At 42.3% G+C, this 20,318-nt stretch overlaps 2 protein-coding genes across 2 annotated transcripts in view; one reads left to right on the top strand and one right to left on the bottom strand.

The window, feature by feature from the left end:
* GCAT (glycine C-acetyltransferase) overlaps positions 1-16,539 on the top strand; it is a 28,798-nt gene extending 12,259 nt beyond the window's left edge. The window contains exons 5-9 of the mRNA XM_075286242.1: positions 2,460-2,614; positions 5,035-5,117; positions 6,200-6,371; positions 13,717-13,838; positions 16,160-16,539. Of these exons, the coding sequence (XP_075142343.1) occupies positions 2,460-2,614; positions 5,035-5,117; positions 6,200-6,371; positions 13,717-13,838; positions 16,160-16,311 (684 nt within the window). The 3' untranslated portion in view covers positions 16,312-16,539. The remainder of the gene's footprint in view (positions 1-2,459; positions 2,615-5,034; positions 5,118-6,199; positions 6,372-13,716; positions 13,839-16,159) is intronic.
* A 3,026-nt stretch (positions 16,540-19,565) lies between these two features.
* On the bottom strand, positions 19,566-20,318 carry LOC142217839 (noggin-like). The gene has a single exon (XM_075286159.1). It carries the CDS (start codon positions 20,316-20,318, stop codon positions 19,566-19,568), a length of 753 nt encoding a protein of 250 aa, XP_075142260.1.

Raw genomic sequence — 20,318 nt, 5'->3', positions numbered from 1 at the left:
TAATATGAATTTTGTGGCTTGCTATGGTCCAAAGTGTGTGAGATTGCAGAGATAGTGATGTGAGTTTGGGTTTTGTGGGGGTCCTGGGAAAAACGTATGTGCGCTATTGTGACGAAAAGTAGCCTATTGCGCAATCGAGTGTAGGGACTATGTTTGTGGAAAATTTCAGCCAAATCGGTGGAGCGGTTTTTGCGTGATTGACCGCCAAAGATCCGAACATCCAAAGGGTCCTGGGAAAAACGTATGTGCGCTATTGTGACGAAAAGTAGCCTATTGCGCAATCGAGTGTAGGGACTATGTTTGTGGAAAATTTCAGCCAAATCGGTGGAGCGGTTTTCGCGTGATTGACCGCCAAACATCCGAACATCCAAAGGGTCCTGGGAAAAACGTATGTGCGCTATTGTGACGAAAAGTAGCCTATTGCGCAATCGAGTGTAGGGACTATGTTTGTGGAAAATTTCAGCCAAATCGGTGGAGCAGTTTTTGCGTGATTGACCGCCAAACATCCGAACATCCAAAGGGTCCTGGGAAAAACGTATGTGCGCTATTGTGACGAAAAGTAGCCTATTGCGCAATCGAGTGTAGGGACTATTTTTGTGGAAAATTTCAGCCAAATCGGGGTCCAGAGTGTGTGAGATTGCAGAGATAGTGATGTGAGTTTGGGGTTTGTGGGGGTCCTGGGAAAAACGTATGTGCGCTATTGTGACGAAAAATAGCCTATTGCGCAATGGGGTGTATTAACTATGTTTGTGGAAAATTTCAGCCAAATCGGTCAAGCGGGTTTTGCGTGATTGACTAACAAACATCCGAACACACAAACCCACAAACATCCAAATTCACAAACTTTCACATTTATAATATTAATAGGATATATATATATATATATATATATATATATATATATATATATATATATATATATATATATATATATTAATCCCTCCCCAGTATTTAAGGCAAAAGCCTCCTAAATATTGAAAGTGTAATACAATATAATACTGGTATGATATTGAAGCTAAACTGTGGACATTTATTCACAGAACTACCGCTATCTGGCACAAATGGTTGAAGTCTGAGTGCAAGTTGTTGGTGCTGTTGTAGAACGACAGACATGTATTCTGAATAACTACTACACCTATAGATGAGTAACCTTAAAACACTCTCTTTGGCTGCGTCCTCACAAGACATAAGCACTGCTGAATTTTCATTAGTCAAATTTATCAAAGCGCTATCCTGCCAATTGTGTGGCAGAAGCCATCCAAAATAATGCAATGTTGCTCTTTGTCTGTATGTAAATGAGCTGACTGGTACCATACGTGGCAAACCAGGACGTGGTGAAGCATGCCAGCACATTGCTTTTTGCCTGTTGTCACTGTTCAGCACCACCTTTTAACATAAAGATGAACAGGTCTCGATATGAAGTGTGAGCGCAATCCATTCTAAGCATCACCGTATTGAAGTCGGAATTAATAAGGCTGATATATAAGCTAGCTTAGAGACGCACACATACATGCACAGCTATGGTGTATATAGTGGGTTCTGCTTTAATGGAGGGAAAGATGTAGTTTAATACATTGTATAGACAAAGAACAGGTTGGACTAGTATAATTAGCATAACTTGATTGGTAGCAAAGTTGTAAAATAGTTCTGGCACATGGCTATTGGATAAGAAACTGGAGAGAAGTTACATCCCATTAAAGGCTGAGGGGGGGATGTGAGTTTGCTAAACAAAGGAATGTAAAATGGCTACGGGCATGGCACCACATGGCCCTGGAATCCAAAATGGAGGTTATACAAACGGACATCCTCCACAGTAGTAACTACGTGCAAAAAAAAAAAAAAATAGTGCTCAAGCAGATGCGACCATGTTCCATCTGCTACAAACTGCTTCAGATACAGATTGTGTGTTCACTTTGCTACTACCTGATTTGCTACTAAGTGATTTTAGTGCTGGTAGACTCCTTTATATCTCATTCACTATACTGGTATAGCTAGAAGTAGAGTTCGCAGCGGCTAACCCATTATGATTATTGCCCAGGTGGCCGCGGCCTATATGTGTTTTTCACACAAACAGTGAAGAATCCATCTTGAGTAGTTTATTGATCATTTGCCTGCTCAGGTCTGCAGATCAATAGTTATGGAGTCCTCTGTACGCACTGAAGGAGTTATTTATTGCCGAGGAGAACAGATTTTCAGGATCAGTAAGATTGCCTTTCTTCACACCTTGCTGACCACACTACAACCCATCTGCAGCATGTTCCATATTACCCCTATACTGCATATTACTCACTTCATAATAAACCACCCTTAAGTTGGATAAATCATATGCAGGAATCTATAATTCAGTCAATGCTGTGTTATAAATACACTTATAATGTAAAATTTGTCTATTACATGTGTGTGTTATGGATTACTTTCTTCTTGTAAGTCCAACATGTCAACCTGTCATTGCTTTCCAGAAACACCGGCTGCGTCTCATTGTTACAGATGGTGTGTTCTCTATGGATGGGGATATTGCCCCTCTTCGGGAGATTTGTGGCCTTGCAAAGCAGTACAATTCCCTAGTGTTCATTGATGAATGTCATGCCACTGGTTTCATGGGACCAAATGGACGGTAAGGCACCAGTAACTGCATTATCTGGGGACTGTTGTATGGTAAATACAGATGGATTGATTTATTTAAGTGCTAAAGATAAGATAAGATAATCCTTTAATAGTCCCACATAAAATATGTCATTACAGCTGAACTAATCACAAAATGTACAACTATTAAGAATGTCAGGTAGATAAGACTCTATGTGATCACATGTCACTTTGACCATGAATGGGCAGTACTGCCTCTATCTGGCTATCGTCAGTGGCGTAACTAGGAATGGCGGGGCCCCATGGCGAATTTTTTACATGGGGGGGGGGCTATTCAGGCACCGTAAAAGATATATTAAACTGCCCCCCAGTTTTAAAATAATACCCTAAAAAAGAATATGATCTACTTACGCATCGCGCACGCTGGGCGGGCATTCAGGGTGTGTCTTCTTCTTCATCCACGCCTCTTCTTCCTCCGGTCCCGTCCTCCTCCGGTGCTCGCGAACTAACATTGATAAAAAAAAAAAAATGCCCTGGGCACATGCGCAGTAGCATGCAGCTTCTACTACGGCTACTGCGCATGCACCCAGGGCATTTTTTTTTTTTTAATCAATGTCAGTTCGCGAGCGCCAGAGGAGGACAGGACCGGAGGAAATAGAGGCGTGGATGAAGAAGACGGCGCACCCTGAATGCCCGCCCACCGTGCACGATGCGTAAGTTTATCACATTCTTTTTTAGGGTATTATATTAAAACTGGGGGGTAGTTTAATATAACATTTACGGTGCCTGAATAGCCTATCAGCATGATTTTGCTGATAGAGCCCCTTTAAAAGCTCTTGTTATTCCTTTAGACTTTTCCTGAATATCTCATTGGTGTCAGTCCTGCACTTGGAACTTACATTGATATTAAGATCATGTAACTCTGGCTTCCTGCTCTAAAAACCTAGCTGACCTCTAAGTAATCTAAGCTGACATTTCATGGACCTAGTAGGCAAAATATCAGGCAAAGCCGTCAACCAAGCATTATAGTGAATATCATCTTTACCATCTATAAAGGAAATGTGCACATATTAAGTATGGCAGGGCTATGAGCGCAAAGCCTGTACAGTGCCATGTGGAGTCCCTATGTTTTCTAATGGTGGCGCTGTAGGCTCTGTGTACTGCTCTGTATTATCTCCTAGAAGAAACGTATGTATGATTTTATTTAGGTTGCATTATAGGCAGATGCTTTAAGTATGTACATTAAGGGTCATTTACCAATTGGCTGCCTGTGGATATCCTGAGTTCTAGAATCCACTTATCAGTTGTGCTTTTTTTTTTTTTTTTTTTCCTCATCTGAAAGACTATCTGATGACTTAGACAATTTCATGTAAAGGTGGCAGCGTGTACACTGCCCAAAGCAAAATCTTCTTAAGTTTATAATCTCCTTTTATATGGCCTAATGAAAGGTCTTCCTGTCAATGTTTTATCATAATCTTAAATAAATGGTATGTAATGGAAGATTTTACTTGTCTGACCTAAACCACACTTTATGTGCACTGCTGCTAGTTCTCCTCCATACACATTCAACTACAAAAAAAGGTCCAAAGCAGAAATCATTGATACCGTCCTTTTAATACATCATCCCTCAAGGAGAAGAAATAAATCTAGCAGACAGCAACCATCTGCACCACCATAAACTTTGGGCATATTACCTAATCCATGGGGCTAGCGAGGGAAAGGATCATGTATAATATCTAATGCAGAAAAACGGCAGTGTTGTCCATGGCTAGCAAATGCTTTAACTAATCCAGGCTTTTGTACAATGTCTAGAGGAAGCAGACACTGATCAAGAACAATCCTTGACTGCTATGCCAAGAAGAGCTGTCATTGTATTCTATGCTCAGTCCTTGAGTAATCTGACACGGCACAAGATGTACTCAAAATTTTGCAGTTTATACTGTATTAAGATTGTTCCCAAAGTACTGCTATATAGCAATCTATAAAGTGGCCTATGCTTCAATAAGGAACATCCTACCACACACACTGCTTCCTTCCTGAACATTTAGGGCTAGTTTACACAGAGGGGGCGGATTATGGCGCTGAATCCACGTCATAATCCGCCCCCTCACAATGGTGGTCTGTGGAGACCGCTGGTGTTCTTTTTTTCCGCTAGCGGCAAAAAGAAGCAAGCTGCCCTTTCTTCAGGTGGAATCTGATGCTGATTCAGCTGCAGCGTCCGCCTCGTGGCAGCACGCTCCGGACTAGGACCATTCATTTGGGCCTACGCTGGACTGGCTTCCCGCATCAGAATATAGGCAAAATCCGCCCATACACTGACCTTCAACCTCACCCTGATAAACAGACTACTCTACTTGTGAAAATATCCCCTGACCACTGGCTTATGCTGGATGTCTTTTTTTTAAAAAAAATACATATACGTCTTATTCACCCATCCTTTCTCATTGACAGGGGCACAGATGAGCTTTTGGGAGTCATGGACCAAGTGACAATTGTAAATTCCACTCTTGGTAAAGCACTAGGTGGAGCCGCAGGTCAGTATTTTATTTTTTAATGCTAAATTAACAGATGTCCTGTGGCTAAAAGGTCTCTCACCCAGACAGTATTGTGTTAGGAGTATTTAGGTTCTTTAATTTCTATTTTTCTTACCTGGGGAGTTTTTGGCTGCGCAGTGTCTGGGGTGGCATCCTGGCGCTGCGGGGTTGTCCTGTCGTGAGTATTGGTGCACACCTTCTGACTTGCATGCGCGCACTGATGGTAGGCAGCTTTATCTCCTGGTTGATTAGTCTGTCCTCCCATTTGCACCTGGGAGGAGTGGTCTCTACTCTGTATTTAAACCCATGCCTCCCATGGTTCTGTGCTGAGTGTCGCTTTTACAGAGCTAGGCCTTAGCAGGAGGAGTAGGTGGTGTTCTGGGATAGAGGAAGTTCCGTGGTTGATTTTTGGGAGGTTTGGGTGAACGAGTTGGTTTGTGTGTTTTCCCTTCTGTGTTCACCAATCCTCCCTCTGTGTTTAATTGACTGTGTGAGTGAATTGCCTTATCCTTTGATTTCTACTCAGTTTCCCTGTGTTTGTTTCCTAGTGTATGGTTCCTTCCCATATTGGTTTGGGGGAATCCTTTCCCACATTTTTCCTGTGTGCTGCTTGTGTTGTTAGTCAGCGCACACCCTTGTCAGTCCCTGTCAGTAGCAGCTTCACTTGTTCGTTAGGGGTGACCCCCTTTAGTCTCCAGTCCCTAGAGGTCTTATAGGGCATTCCTTCTCCCACTTCCCTCTAGGCCTACGGAATCAGTGAGAGAGGAGCTGTCGGGGTCAGGCTTAGCCTGAGTACAGCCGACCCACACCCGTGAGGCAGGGACCGGGATAGCTAGTGGGAGTAGTGCAGGGCGAGATTCCCTACTGCTATCCCTTAGCCCCGTTGTAGCTACCTGGACTGACATAACATATTGTGCACAGACAAGGGGCAAGCAGTCCAAAATATTCCTTAGTATGAGAAACCAAAACCACTGACAGTGCAGAAAAGAGTCAGACATTGGCTTGTAGGGAAAGTATCTTCCATAGGTGTCCTCTTATTTGCTTTGTCTAGTCTTCTATAACCTAATCCTGTATCTTTCCAGGTGGTTATACAACAGGCCCAAAGCCTTTAATTGACCTACTAAGGCAACGCTCACGACCCTACCTGTTCTCAAATACTCTCCCTCCACCTGTGGTTGGCAGCGCCTCCAAAGCTTTGGACCTATTGATGGAAAGTAATGAAATTGCACAATCTATGTCTGCAAAGACAGCACGGTAAGAATTAGGTACAGGTCGAATTATAGTTAGAGCCAGAAGTGATGAAACTACTTCTTACAGAACATCTACTGTATATCAGTCCCGTAACTCAAGGACTAATAAAGGAAGTAGTGGTGCAATGTGGCAATATAACTTTACATGTACTAATCTTTAAAAATGAAGTAGGACGTGAATAGTAAGTGGGATCACACACTTGGAGGGCCATGTTTTGTCAACCTTACCTCACAAACCTTACTGAAAAATGGTTGAGACATAAACACTCACAAGCTGGATCATGTAATGTCAAAATGGCACACTGGTATTAGTAACAAATTGATTTGAGGCACTTGTGAGCCTAAATAGAAGCCCTTTATTATCTGCCCCTCACTGACCCCCCCCCCCCATAGTATCCCCAATAATAAATAATTATTAATAATACCTGTGCAGTAGGAAAAAGTCCCAATATGTAAATTCATACTGTATACTTGCATACATGTTTCTATGGCATAAAGGTTATCTTCATGATAATGTCAATTAGCAGAGTTCAAATCAATATAAAACAGGCTGAATATGGGTTAGGAGAGTCTCAGTCATACATAGGAAAATCTAATTCAGCCTATTAATATTGATTTGCTATGAAGTCAGTTAGCAGAGCTTATCATGAAGTTAACCTTTATGCCATATAACCATAAATGCATGTATAAGGACTTGCATACTGGGATATTTTTTTCCTGTTGCACTTATTAATTATCATTATGTACCGTAATACAGTTGGGGACTTTTGTGCGCAGTGATTTTTCTAAACTTGGTTTACCTATGTCTATTTCAGATCTTCGTTGCCAAAGGTGGAATACTCTGAAATGTCCACTGAGCATATATTATATATTGAATATCTTGTATTACTTTTACTTCTATTGGATCAATTTAGTGCTATGCGGCAATGAAGCCAGTATATTTTGATCGCAGTACAGCGAGGTGCTGTGATATCTTGTATCTATGGAAGTGACTGTGTGACGTCCTTCATGAGCACCCTGCATGACCAAGAGTTGTCAAATAATTTTTTTTTGTACTCGCAGCACCAAGCCTCCTCGGTCCTATCACTACACGTGCGACTCACTCTTCTTATCTCTTCCTGCATCTGTCTTAGGCTAAGTTCACACGTGAAAAAAGCTAGCTGATTTTGTCACTGATTTTTAAGCCTCGCTTTTTTTGGACGCTGTTTTTTGCATTGGACGCTGTTTTTGACGCTTTTTCGGTCGCTGTTTTTTTGAAGCTTTTTTTTTCCCCCAGCCCATTTTTTAACTAGCCAGCCCACTGGGCATGGCCAAAACCAACCCCTTTTTGTCTGTAGGCGCCATTTTAGCACACATCTCCAACTGAGCAGAGCTCACTGCTACTTCATAGCAAGCTGCTATCTTTGATATCAAAAAATAAAATTTCCTGGAGAGAAGGGAGCCCAATGAATGCTGCTGTATCCAGATGTGCTGTGCTGTGATGAGTACTGTCACAAAATGGCTGCAGGAAGCAGCCAACACCCATGGCCACTCCTCTGGGATGTCACTTCCAAAAGTGTGATAAAAAACAGCTAGCTGTTTCAGTCGCTGTTTTTGCCAAAACAGCTGCAAAAAAAAGCGACCAAAAACCGCTAGCTGTTTTTTCAGCGCCCAATAGACTCCAATTCATTTTTTCAGGCGGAAAACGCCTGAAGAAAGGTCATGTCGCTTCTTTTTCTGCTAGCAAAAAAAGCTAGCAATAAAAAAAGCTAGCAGAAAAAAAAAAAGCTAGCAATTCACATAGGGCTCCATTTTATGGAGGCTGATTTGGCCGCGAAATCAGCTGTCAAAATCAGCGTCCATGTCCCCGTGTGAACTAGCCCTTAAGCAAACCACACACTCTGACAGGAGAACTGGCCATCTCTTCAAGGTGTGTGGCCGCATCACCTTATACTGGTACCATGGTAACTGTGTCCTGCGCTACCACATGGTGACCATTGAAAGTCTTGGGTGTGCATTGATATTTTGGTACCAATCTAGTCCTCCAGAGGGATGGATGTTATGGTCGGTCTGTTCCGGTTATCAGAGGGTAATTCTGACACCCTTATAGCCATAGTTGCCATCTGTCCCAGAATGTCAGGGTGTATCCTGAAATAAGACTCTGGCAGCTCTCTCTTAGTTTCTATGTGGTGTGGCAATGTTTTATGTGTCAGTTGTGCCAGAAAAAGGGCTTCGATCTGCAGATTTTCATGCTTGCATGGTACTCCCCAAATCAGACTGGTTTTATGGGAAAGAAGTATGGCCAGCCATGTGTATGGGCCATGACCCAGGGGAAAACTCAGCACAGGCCTTATATATTAAAATATCAGGTATAGGAGATCTGATTGTCTCTCAGCAGCTCTAAACAAAGATTTTTTTTTAGAAAAAGAAACAAAAAAAACATGGTAAGACTTGGTTGACAGATAGAGACATACTGTACATGGGTAAACAGATAGATGGAAAGGTGGTAATGGTCATAATAAAAAAATCATATGATAGATATCGAATATCAGGTATAGGAGAGTATGCTTGTCCCAGCAAGCTCTGAATAAAGAAGGGGGGGGGGGGGGGAGTGCAGTTCTAGGTCGGCTAAATCAAAAACTTTGGACATATGGAAAGGTGGGGGTCCCCAAAACCTAGACCAACATCCTAGTAAGATAGTGATGCGCAAACTTGAAGTTGCTAAGTAGGGTGGTAAAGTGGTAGTATACTGATAAAACAAGAAATCCCCATAAAACATGTCATAGGTTGCAATAAAGACATTCTTTTGCTTATTAGTTGTGGATCCCTGTAAGGGCTACAGTGTAATGCTAATGGGTAATGAAGAGTTACTTACAGCAGGAGGTGGCCAGCAATCGCCTTAGAACCATATCAGGCCTTGTATTGCCATGAGGTGTGTTTGTGCATGTATGTGTGTGTATATATATATATATATATATATATATATATATATATATATATATATATATATATATATATATATATATATACAGTCCTATGAAAAAGTTTGGGCACCCCTATTAATCTTAATCATTTTTAGTTCTAAATATTTTGGTGTTTGCAACAGCCATTTCAGTTTGATATATCTAATAACTGATGGACACAGTAATATTTCAGGATTGAAATGAGGTTTATTGTACTAACAGAAAATGCACAATATGCATTAAACCAAAATTTGACCGGTGCAAAAATATGGGCACCTCAACAGAAAAGTGACATTAATATTTAGTACATCCTCCTTTTGCAAAGATAACAGCCTCTAGTCGCTTCCTGTAGCTTTTAATCAGTTCCTGGATCCTGGATGAAGGTATTTTGGACCATTTCTTTCTACAAAACAATTCAAGTTCAGTTAAGTTTGATGGTCGCCGAACATGGACAGCCCGCTCTCAAATGATCTGAAAACAAAGATTGTTCAACATAGTTGTTCAGGGGAAGGATACAAAACGTTGTCTCAGAGATTTAACCTGTCAGTTTCCACTGTGAGGAACATAGTAAGGAAATGGAAGACCACAGGGACAGTTCTTGTTAAGCCCAGAAGTGGCAGGCCAAGAAAAATATCAGAAAGGCAGAGAAGAAGAATGGTGAGAACAGTCAAGGACAATCCACAGACCACCTCCAAAGAGCTGCAGCATCATCTTGCTGCAGATGGTGTCACTGTGCATCGGTCAACTATACAGCGCACTTTGCACAAATAGAAGCTGTATGGGAGAGTGATGAGAAAGAAGCCGTTTCTGCACGTACGCCACAAATAGAGTTACCTGAGGTATGAAAAAGCACATTTGGACAAGGCAGCTTCATTTTGGAAACAAAAATTGAGTTGTTTGGTTATAAAAAAAGGCGTTATGCATGGCGTCCAAAAAGAAACAGCATTCCAAGAAAAATACATGCTACCCACTGTAAAATTTGGTGGAGGTTCCATCATGCTTTGGGGCTGTGTGGCCAATGCCGGCATCGGGAATCTTGTTAAAGTTGAGTCGCATGGATTCCACTCAGTATCAGCAGATTCTTGAGAATAATGTTCAAGAATCAGTGACGAAGTTGAAGTTACGCCGGGGATGGATATTTCAGCAAGACAATGATCCAAAACACCGCTCCAAATCCTCAGGCATTCATGCAGAGGAACAATTACAATGTTCTGGAATGGCCATCCCAGTCCCCAGACCTGAATATCATTGAACATCTGTGGGATGATTTGAAGCGGGCTGTCCATGCTCGGCGACCATCTAATTTAACTGAACTTGAATTGTTTGTCCAAAATACCTTTATCCAGGATCCAGGAACTGATTAAAAGCTACAGGAAGCGACTAGAGGCTGTTATCTTTGCAAAAGGAGGATCTAAATATTAATGTCACTTTTCTGTTGAGGTGCCCATATTTTTGCACCAGTCAAATTTTGGTTTAATGCATATTGCACATTTTCTGTTAGTACAATAAACCTCATTTCAATCCTGAAATATTACTGTGTCCATCAGTTATTAGATATAGCAAACTGAAATGGCTGTTGCAAATACCAAAATATTTAGAACTAAAAATGATTAAGATTAATAGGGGTGCCCAAACTTTTTCATAGGACTGTATATATATATACAGTGGGGCAAAAAAGTATTTAGTCAGTCACCAATAGTGCAAGTTCCACCACTTAAAAAGATGAGAGGCGTCTGTAATTTACATCATAGGTAGAACTCAACTATGAGAGACAAAATGAGAAAACAAATCCGGAAAATCACATTGTCTGATTTTGTAAGAATTTATTTGCAAATTATGTTGGAAAATAAGTATTTGGTCACCTACAAGCAATCAAGATTTCTGGCTCTCACAGACCTGTAACTTCTTCTTTAAGAGTCTCCTCTTTCCTCCACTCATTACCTGTAGTAATGGCACCTGTTTAAACTTGTTATCACTATAAAAAGACACCTGTGCACACCCTCAAACAGTCAGACTCCAAACTCCACTATGGTGAAGACCAAAGAGCTGTCAAAGGACACCAGAAACAAAATTGTAGCCCTGCACCAGGCTGTGAAGACTGAATCTGCAATAGGCAACCAGCTTGGATTGAAGAAATCAACTGTGGGAGCAATAATTAGAAAATGGAAGACATACAAGACCACTGATAATCTCCCTCGATCTGGGGCTCCACGCAAAATCTCACCCCGTGGGGTCAAAATGATCACAAGAACAGTGAGCAAAAATCCCAGAACAACGCGGGGGGACCTAGTGAATGAACTGCAGAGAGCTGGGACCAATGTTACAAAGCCTACCATCAGTAACACACTACGCCGCCAGGGACTCAGATCCTGCAGTGCCAGACGTGTCCCACTGCTTAAGCCAGTACATGTCCGGGCCCATCTGAAGTTTGCTAGAGAGCATTTGGATGATCCAGAAGAGTATTGGGAGAAGGTCCTATGGTCTGATGAAACCAAACTGGAACTGTTTGGTAGAAACACCACTTTACGTGTTTGGAGGAAAAAGAATACAGAGTTGCATCCATCAAACACCATACCTACTGTAAAGCATGGGGGTGGAAACATCATGCTTTGGGGCTGTTTCTCTGCAAAGGGACCAGGACGACTGATCCGGGTACATGAAAGAATGAATGGGGCCATGTATCGTGAGATTTTGAGTGCAAACCTCCTTCCATCAGCAAGGGCATTGAAGATGAAACGTGGCTGGGTCTTTCAACATGATAATGATCCAAAGCACACCGCCAGGGCAACGAAGGAGTGGCTTTGTAAGAAGCATTTCAAGGTCCTGGAGTGGCCGAGCCAGTCTCCAGATCTCAACCCTATAGAAAACCTTTGGAGGGAGTTGAAAGTCCGTGTTGCCAAGCGACAGCCCCAAAACATCACTGCTCTAGAGGAGATCTGCATGAAGGAATGGGCTAACATACCAACAACAGTGTGTGCCAACCTTGTGAAGACTTACAGAAAATGTTTGACCTCTGTCATTGCCAACAAAGGATATATAATAAAGTATTGAGATGAAATTTTGTTACTGACCAAATACTTATTTTCCACCATAATTTGCAAATAAATTCTTACAAAATCAGACAATGTGATTTTCTGGATTTGTTTTCTTATTTTGTCTCTCATAGTTGAGGTCTACCTATGATGTAAATTACAGACGCCTCTCATCTTTTTAAGTGGTGGAACTTGCACTATTGGTGACTGACTAAATACTTTTTTGCCCCACTATATATATATATACCCTGATGTGTGTGTGGGGGGGAGGGGAACAGGACCAAAAAGTATCAGATATAATGCATGTAAGGGCATAAAGTGGATAAATAAGTAGATACAGAGAGATGCAAATGCATGACATGTCAGCGAGGTGAAATAGACAGTTTGTAATGTATAACAATACATAAATATATCATTAATGATATAGAGATACACATTAAATAAAAACAAATAATTGGGAAATTAAGATGGATATACATATTGAAGGGTCAAAGGCGACAGGTAAGTGATAGTGGTAGTGGGCAACGGGAAGATGAATCAAAAGGACGATTCTACCGTTGGGTTCTAGGGTTTGAAGCTTAAATATCCAATATGATTCTCTCTGTCGTAACTTTTGAAACCGATTTGCGATGGCTGTAGGAATCTGTTCAATTGGCATAATGGTAGTATTGGAAAATTTGCTGTTATGGGCACTGGCAAAGTGTGCTGACGAGTTATGTTTCAGATACCCTTTTGAAACATTAGTCCTGTGCCCATTGATCCGCCAATGGAATGGCTGGATTGTCCGACCCACGTATTGGCGGCCACAGGGGCATTCTAATAAATATATCACATAGTCTGATGAGCAATCTAGATGTGTTAGAATGGGGAAAGACTCATATGTCACATTTCATTGAAAGGATGTGGCTTTGTGTTTAATATTAGAGCAACAGACATCTAGGGTGGCCACAATGGTACACCCCCAGTGGTTTTTGGATAAGGTTTGTGGGTGGGGTAGGGTTTTTTTCCGGAGTCTACTTGGTGCTAGGATGTTGCGTAAGGTTGTAGATCTTCTGAAAGTCAGAGTTGGTTTGCTGGGGAGTAATTTAGTTAGGTGCTGGTCACTGAGAAGAATGTGCCAATGCTGGAGGATTGCCCTGATTTTGGTATTCCCTGAGTTATAGGTGGTGATGAAATTCCTTCTACAGAAGCTAGAACTTTCACAGTACCTTCATCCAATTTCCAAGTATTTCATCTACCTCATGGCTTGTCCAAGTCACAGTGTCACCTACTCCCATTTATTTATTTTGTCTTGGCCTGGGTCATGATTTACATCTAATATTAGCCATTTACCTTTATTACAATATAACTGGCAAAAACTAATTGTGCGTTTTAGGTTCCGTAACAAGATGACAGCCGCAGGCTTTACCATTTCTGGAAAGGATCATCCAATCTGTCCAGTGATGCTTGGCGATGCTAGACTGGCTGCAACAATGGCAGATGATATGTTAGAAAGAGGTTTGTATGGGTGACTTTCATTTGGCATTTGCCACCAATATGTAGACAGGATGGGTTCCATCTTTAAATTGGTTTGCGCACAAAGACAACTTATCCCTTTTTCACAGGTCACAAATGCAGGGATTCCCTGTACTCCTATTTTGACTGTAACAATGGTTGTACAGTAGTACTGCCATTTTATTCAGAGGCATAACTTGAAGCTCCTGGGCCTCAATGCAAATTGTAGCAGCACCCCCTCTTAACATATTTTATCCGTGATACTGGTGTCCTCTTAGGCGCCAGGGCCCATTAGTGATTTCCATCTCTGCACCCCATATTGCTAGCGTCATTCATTTGTATAGGACTGCCAGAGGTGGCCAAATACACAAGTCTGTTATCTCCAGCATTCCCATAAAGTGAATTGGAGCAGCAGCACACCTACATGACTGCTGCATTACTTAGGCAAGGGTTAATGGTAATCACATTTTCATGGTTGGTGGACCCCTGCAGTCCCACCTGTCTACAACTTATCTTTTACCATGTAGATAGGTTATCTTTGTTGGCAAACTCTTAAAAGAGAGTCTACTCCCCCCCCAATATTCATCTGTCACCACCATGTTATGGGGCAAATTATAGTGATGAACTCACCTTGCTATCTGTGTCTCTTTTTCTAGATTTGGAGATTAAAAAAACCTTTGAGTACTTATGTAAGTGGTGCACTTGGGACGAGCCTTCAGGTCCCTGGAGGTTTGCTCCTGTCATTCACACCCTACCATCTCCTTCCTGCACCACCCAGTGCAATGTAATCTTATTTTCCTACTGCTATAACCTCACCAATCCTACCTGAACAGCCAGCACAGTACTCCAGGGAGTCGAAGGCCCGTCCCTAATGCACCAGCTGCCTCATTTGTACAAGACTTCTTCAAAGATGTTTTCGTTCAAATCTACAGACGTGACATACATAACACAGGTCTGGAGTTCATCGCTGTAATGTCCTCTATATTACACTGGTAGCGGTTGACTGTTTGGGGGGGATAGTAGGCTCCCTTTTAGTATGGTAGTCAAGAAGGGATCCAAAAGTAAAGCAAGGTATAAGGAAAACTGTTCTATTCCATTTATGTGATACTGGAAGTTCCCAGTGCCCTATGGCCCCTATGGGTCACACAGTTTTTGGGCATTAACTCTCATTGGAGAAAAATGTCCTTGTTTTTAATAGTTGCATTGACTTTGTGGTCTGTTATGCTTTTCATTAAAGGGAGTCTGTCAGCAGGAAAATAAGTATCAGATTAATGACATTACCTTGTAGGGCGGCTTCTACACTTTCCAAAGAGGTCTTTCTTTTTCAGCATCACAGCTCCATTTTCATGGAAATCTGGATTTTCTTTTTTGGCAAATTAGCTGAAAAGGGCCTTAGTGACGTGTCCTCTATCGCCTGACTTATCTCTGCTCCAGATAATTATTAGATTATAATTGCCTTGAGTTACAGTTCCCTGTTTGCTTCACATTATTGCCCCTAACTGCAAACAGAGAGCAAATCCCTGGCAGCAAAAGACACTACTCTAAAGCTCTTTTGTTAATTTGCATAATAAGGGTGCGTTCACACGATGTAACGTTGCGCGTGATCTGGCACATATACACGTGCCAGCAGATGACGCGCTCAAAATGCTCCCATTCATTTCAATGGGAGTTAGGAGCGTATACGCTGCGTTAACTCCCATTGAAACGAATGGGAGTATTTTGAGCGCGTCATCTGCCGGCACGTGTATACGTGCCAGATCACGCGCAACGTTACATCATGTGAACGCACCCTAATGCTGATTTTCATAAAAATGGAGCTGCAAGGCAGAATAAGAGACTTCTTTGGAAGTGTAGAAGCCGACCTACAAGGTACTGTCCTTTTTATGATAATTTTCCTGCTGACAGACTCTTTTTATAAAGTTGAGGCCAAGGCCAATGTATACTGGTCAGGGCTAGTCTTTGAGCAGGTAATGTTAGGTACTCTAATCTACCTATTGGGTATTTCTGAGGATTTGCTAATTTAGTTGCTGAATGTAGTGCCGAAATACAGTGTGAACATAATTCAATAATAACCCTTCACTGAGTTATGCAGCAATATCCAAAGTAAAAAAGACAACCAAAAATACTCTCATTACTGCTTACCCAGTGCTCCAGCCATGACAACCGCCTGGGCTAAATTTTAAATATGGTATTTATTTCTATAAAGTATTCCTAACCAGACATTTAGAGACACTAAAACCCCATTTCATTCCTTGTGCTGTTTGGACATAAAGTTCTCCAATTTCTAAATTATTTATTTATTTTTTTCTTTCTAAATATATTAGGCATCTATGTCATCGGATTTAGCTTTCCAGTGGTTCCTAAGGGCAAAGCTCGCATCCGTGTCCAGATTTCTGCGGCTCATAGCGATGAGGACATTGACAACTGTGTGCAGGCATTTATAGAGGTGGGCCGTAAAAATGGAGTTGTGTCCTAAAACAGAAGGAAGGCCAGTGGACATGCCTGACCATTTGAGCTGTGACCCTTTATCTGAAAAGCACAAAAGAACAAGATATATGAAGAAAGAGCTGGAGCTGCCATTTAGGAATGATCAAACTTTGTTCTGACACTCAAATTCTATATCATAACCTGTTACATGGAATAAAATGTGAAGTTTCATGCAAATTTGTATCAAAAATTGTCTATAATGGAGATGACTTGAATCATGACATTGGTTATTCTGTCATGAATAAAATTAGAGCTGTGTGTTGTATATTATTGAACCTTTCGCTTCAAGGGATCTTGGGAAATTTTGCCACTCCAGTAGCCAGGGCAATTTTCACAGTTTTGAGGTGGACAAATAAAACCTAAATTGCAAAATTAAAAAAAAAAAAAAAATCATACTAACCCCCCTCCCCCCCCCCCATAACTATGTATGCCACTTGGTACTGTATGTGAACAGGCACCCTCATGCAACTTTGATTTAAAGTGAATGTTTTATTACTATTATAATACCATATAAGCTGAGTTTTTCAGCACAGTTTTGTGGTGACAAAGTCCGCCTCTGCTTATATTTGGGTCATTACGGTAATACTGTAGTTACAGACACGGGGGCTGGTGCCGGGCCGCAGCATCTCCATGCTCCTGGCAGAAGTACCATAAAGTACTTCTGCAGTTTGAAATGAACAGCATCGCCATGGCGATGCTGCGGCCCGGCACCCGCCCCGGTGTCTGTATGCGGGGTCTATAACTACGGTAGCTGCGTAGTCTGTAGCTATAATGGCGACCGCTCTGCTCTAGAGCGGTCGCCATTAGAATTGGCACTTCCACTTCCTTCTTACAGTGGTAATGCCGGAGTTACAGTGGAGATGCCCTCCGCTGCGGGGAAGCGGCAGGTGCCATGATCCTGGAGAGAGCGGACGTGACCGTACCAGAAGGAAGACCTCGGCTGTCGGATCTGAAGGGGAACTGCGACTGGCAGAAGTGCTGAGAGGAAATCCAGGCAGCCGAGTCTGCCGGGGATTCCCCTCAGTGCTTTTGCTGGTGGCCGGCCACAGTTCCCCTTCAGGTCCGCGCTCCTGCCAGCGGCCGGGGATTCCCCTCAGCTCCTCTGTAAAGGCTCCCCGGCTGCAGTGCTTTTCTTTTGCAGGCTGCTCTATGCAGCCTACAAAAGAAATGACGATTTTTGCAATGCATTAGCATTGTAATGCATTGCATTAGTGATCAGACCTCCTGGGGTTCAAAACCCCTAGGGGGTCTAATAAATGCAAAAAAAAAATTAAAATACCGGTAAATAAAAGATAAAGTATAAAAAATTCAAATCACCCCCCCACCCCCTTTCCCTAGAACACATATAAAACTAATACTGTGAAACACATACACGTTCGGTATCCCTGTGTCCGAAAACACCCGCTCTACCAATCTATAAAAATATTTGCCCTGTACGGTAAACGCCGTAGCTAGAAAAAAAAGTTGTCTAACTGCCCCTTCCCTGAGACTGTTTTTTTTTTTTTCCCCTCCAATTGGAATTCAGTCTGACTATAGCCAGGCTAAATATAGGGGATCTGCAGTGCTCCTGTTCCGTCGGGAAGGAGCACTGCAGATATTCTATATTCAGCCAGGCTGAATTCAAAGTGGGGAAAAAAAAAAAAAAACCCAGTCCTCAAGCTCAGGGAAGAGGCAGACAGACAACCAAAACACCCCCTCCCCTTTCCCATCATCCAGCAACTACTGCACCCAAGAACTCCGACCATTTTAGTTTTTGAAATTTTCCAGTAGCTGCTGCATTTCCCCCCTCGGCTTATACTCGAGTCAATAAATTTTCCCAGTTTTTTGTGGTAAAATTAGGGGGGGGGGTCGGCTTATATTCGGGTCGGCTTATGCTCGAGTAATAAAATGTAAATAAATGTATATTAGTTGCTAAAAGTGGAAACCAAATAGTTACATGCACCAACACTCCTAAAAAATTGAGTTCAACATGTGCAGAGTTAATTCATATCACTAAAGCCTACACCTGCATTTTCTTCAGAAAATCACTAGAACTGGAAGGGACAAATCTGCTTTGAGGCTGAGGACCCATGTTGTGGAAATGCAGCTTTTTTTGTTGCAGATTTTGCTGCTTTTTTTTTTTTTTTTGAGCCAAACCCGGGAGTGGCTACAGAAGGAATGGAAAATATCTAGGAATCTCTTATACTTCTCCATTTTTCTCAATCCACTTCTGGCTTTGGCTCAAATAACTGCAGCAAAATCTGCAACAAAAAAGTTGCGTTTCCACAACGTGGGGCTTTAGCCTGAAGCTGGAAATGCTAAAGAAGTATCATCCTGTAAAATGTTGGGATTACACACCTTGAAGTGTCCCCTCTACATGGCATCATTAGGTCAGTACTCACTTGATGTGGTGTCAGGATGAAGCAGGAGGCGCCAGAGCAGTCCGGTAACTGATCGCTGTATTTTTAACCCATTGTGGTGTATGTGTTGCACTTTTTTATTTTATATATCAATAAAAGTGAAGTTTTAGAGTATATTAGTTACCCTTGGGAGAATAGATAGCTCCTGCCTGCGCTTTGATTAGAAGGGGTAACACCCCAATTGTTCTCAGCGAACAGTTTGTGAAAATATATAGGTAGCTCTTGTACTTGTCCCTTCTGCTCAACCAACTCCTGGCTTTGGCTCAAAAAACTTTAGCATTAGCATAAAATCACTGACAAAAAGGTGCTGCATGCAGGGCCCTTCCATATGGAAAAATGATGGAGAACATAGTAGATACCTTACAGAGCCCCTCACAGTCAGTGGGGTACCGGGGGCCCACTGGTATCTATCATTACATGGCTTTACAGTTCAGTCTGTTCGGTCATAGGAGCAGAAGAATGGACTTCTTCTTGTAACACGAAGGAATGATACAGTACATTTTAGGAACACATGCACGCGCTGGTTACTTGTACCCTGTTTACTGCCAGATGTTTGGGTTACCCTGTGACCTTCACTCTTATCCCAGACAAGCTGTCTAAGCTGACTTCTAATAAACAGCACCAATGTCCTACTGGGACACACGCTGACCATTTTTAATCCTTTCACTGCCATGCACTATCCATATAAAACTGTACAAAATAAATCAGAAAAAATGTCCTTAAGGTTTGAAAAGTTTCTTTATTGTCTAGTGATGATCATTCATAAAGGTTTGGTTCCAGTTGTACATTTATAGCTATAGAGGTCAGGTCTAGAAGTTATGTCACTAGGTACAGTAATACAGTATTACCTACAGGCACACTTACAAGCAGCCACCACTGGGTAAGGTACCAGTCTCCACATGCAGTTCTGGGATGCCCAGCCTTTGCCAGCATCCTGCATCCAGCAGTGCCAAGCCAATAGCTTAATCTGAGTAAGCTGCGCCTGGCGACACTCCATCCCTGGTGGCCAGGAGCATGCAGTATTACTCTCATCACAGTCCGTGTGCCTCACCCATCGCGGCCAAAAAACAGGACCCAGATCCACCCACGTGAACGTTAGCTTACAGCTAGCTCGTTGTACCAGCCAGCGACGTAGTTCATGGAGTACAACATGGCTACGGTTACCAGAGAGCTCTGCCGGAAGCTTCAGTGATGCAAAGTCAATGTTTTGAGCCTCCTGGGTAAGCTTCTTGCGGTAGCGACTGGCACCCTCAAAAAGATCCTGGCTTAATGCAGATAAGTGGCTGCTGGTGTCATTGTCAACAGGCTTCTCCACAGACATCCAGAATGGATCAAAGGAAGATCCGAGTATTCGGAGTAGACGGGGGACTTTCAAGTGCTTTGGTTTTGGAGAATAGTGGTAATCCAGTGGCGATCGGGAGAGGCTGTATGGACGCGTGCCAGAGGAGATTCTTCGTCGCAGAGTGCCCATTTCATTGTCCACTTGGGTCTCATCAAGACGTTTGCTTTCAGCCGTGTTGTCTGAGGAAACTGGAGACCACAAAATTCCAAGGGGCAATAACCAAATAAGGAACGTGTACTTCTCCATAGATCCCAT

Source organism: Leptodactylus fuscus, chromosome 9 (genome assembly GCF_031893055.1).
Source record: "Leptodactylus fuscus isolate aLepFus1 chromosome 9, aLepFus1.hap2, whole genome shotgun sequence".
Classification (NCBI taxonomy): Eukaryota; Metazoa; Chordata; class Amphibia; order Anura; family Leptodactylidae; genus Leptodactylus; species Leptodactylus fuscus.
This window is presented reverse-complemented; position numbering and strand designations above follow the sequence as displayed.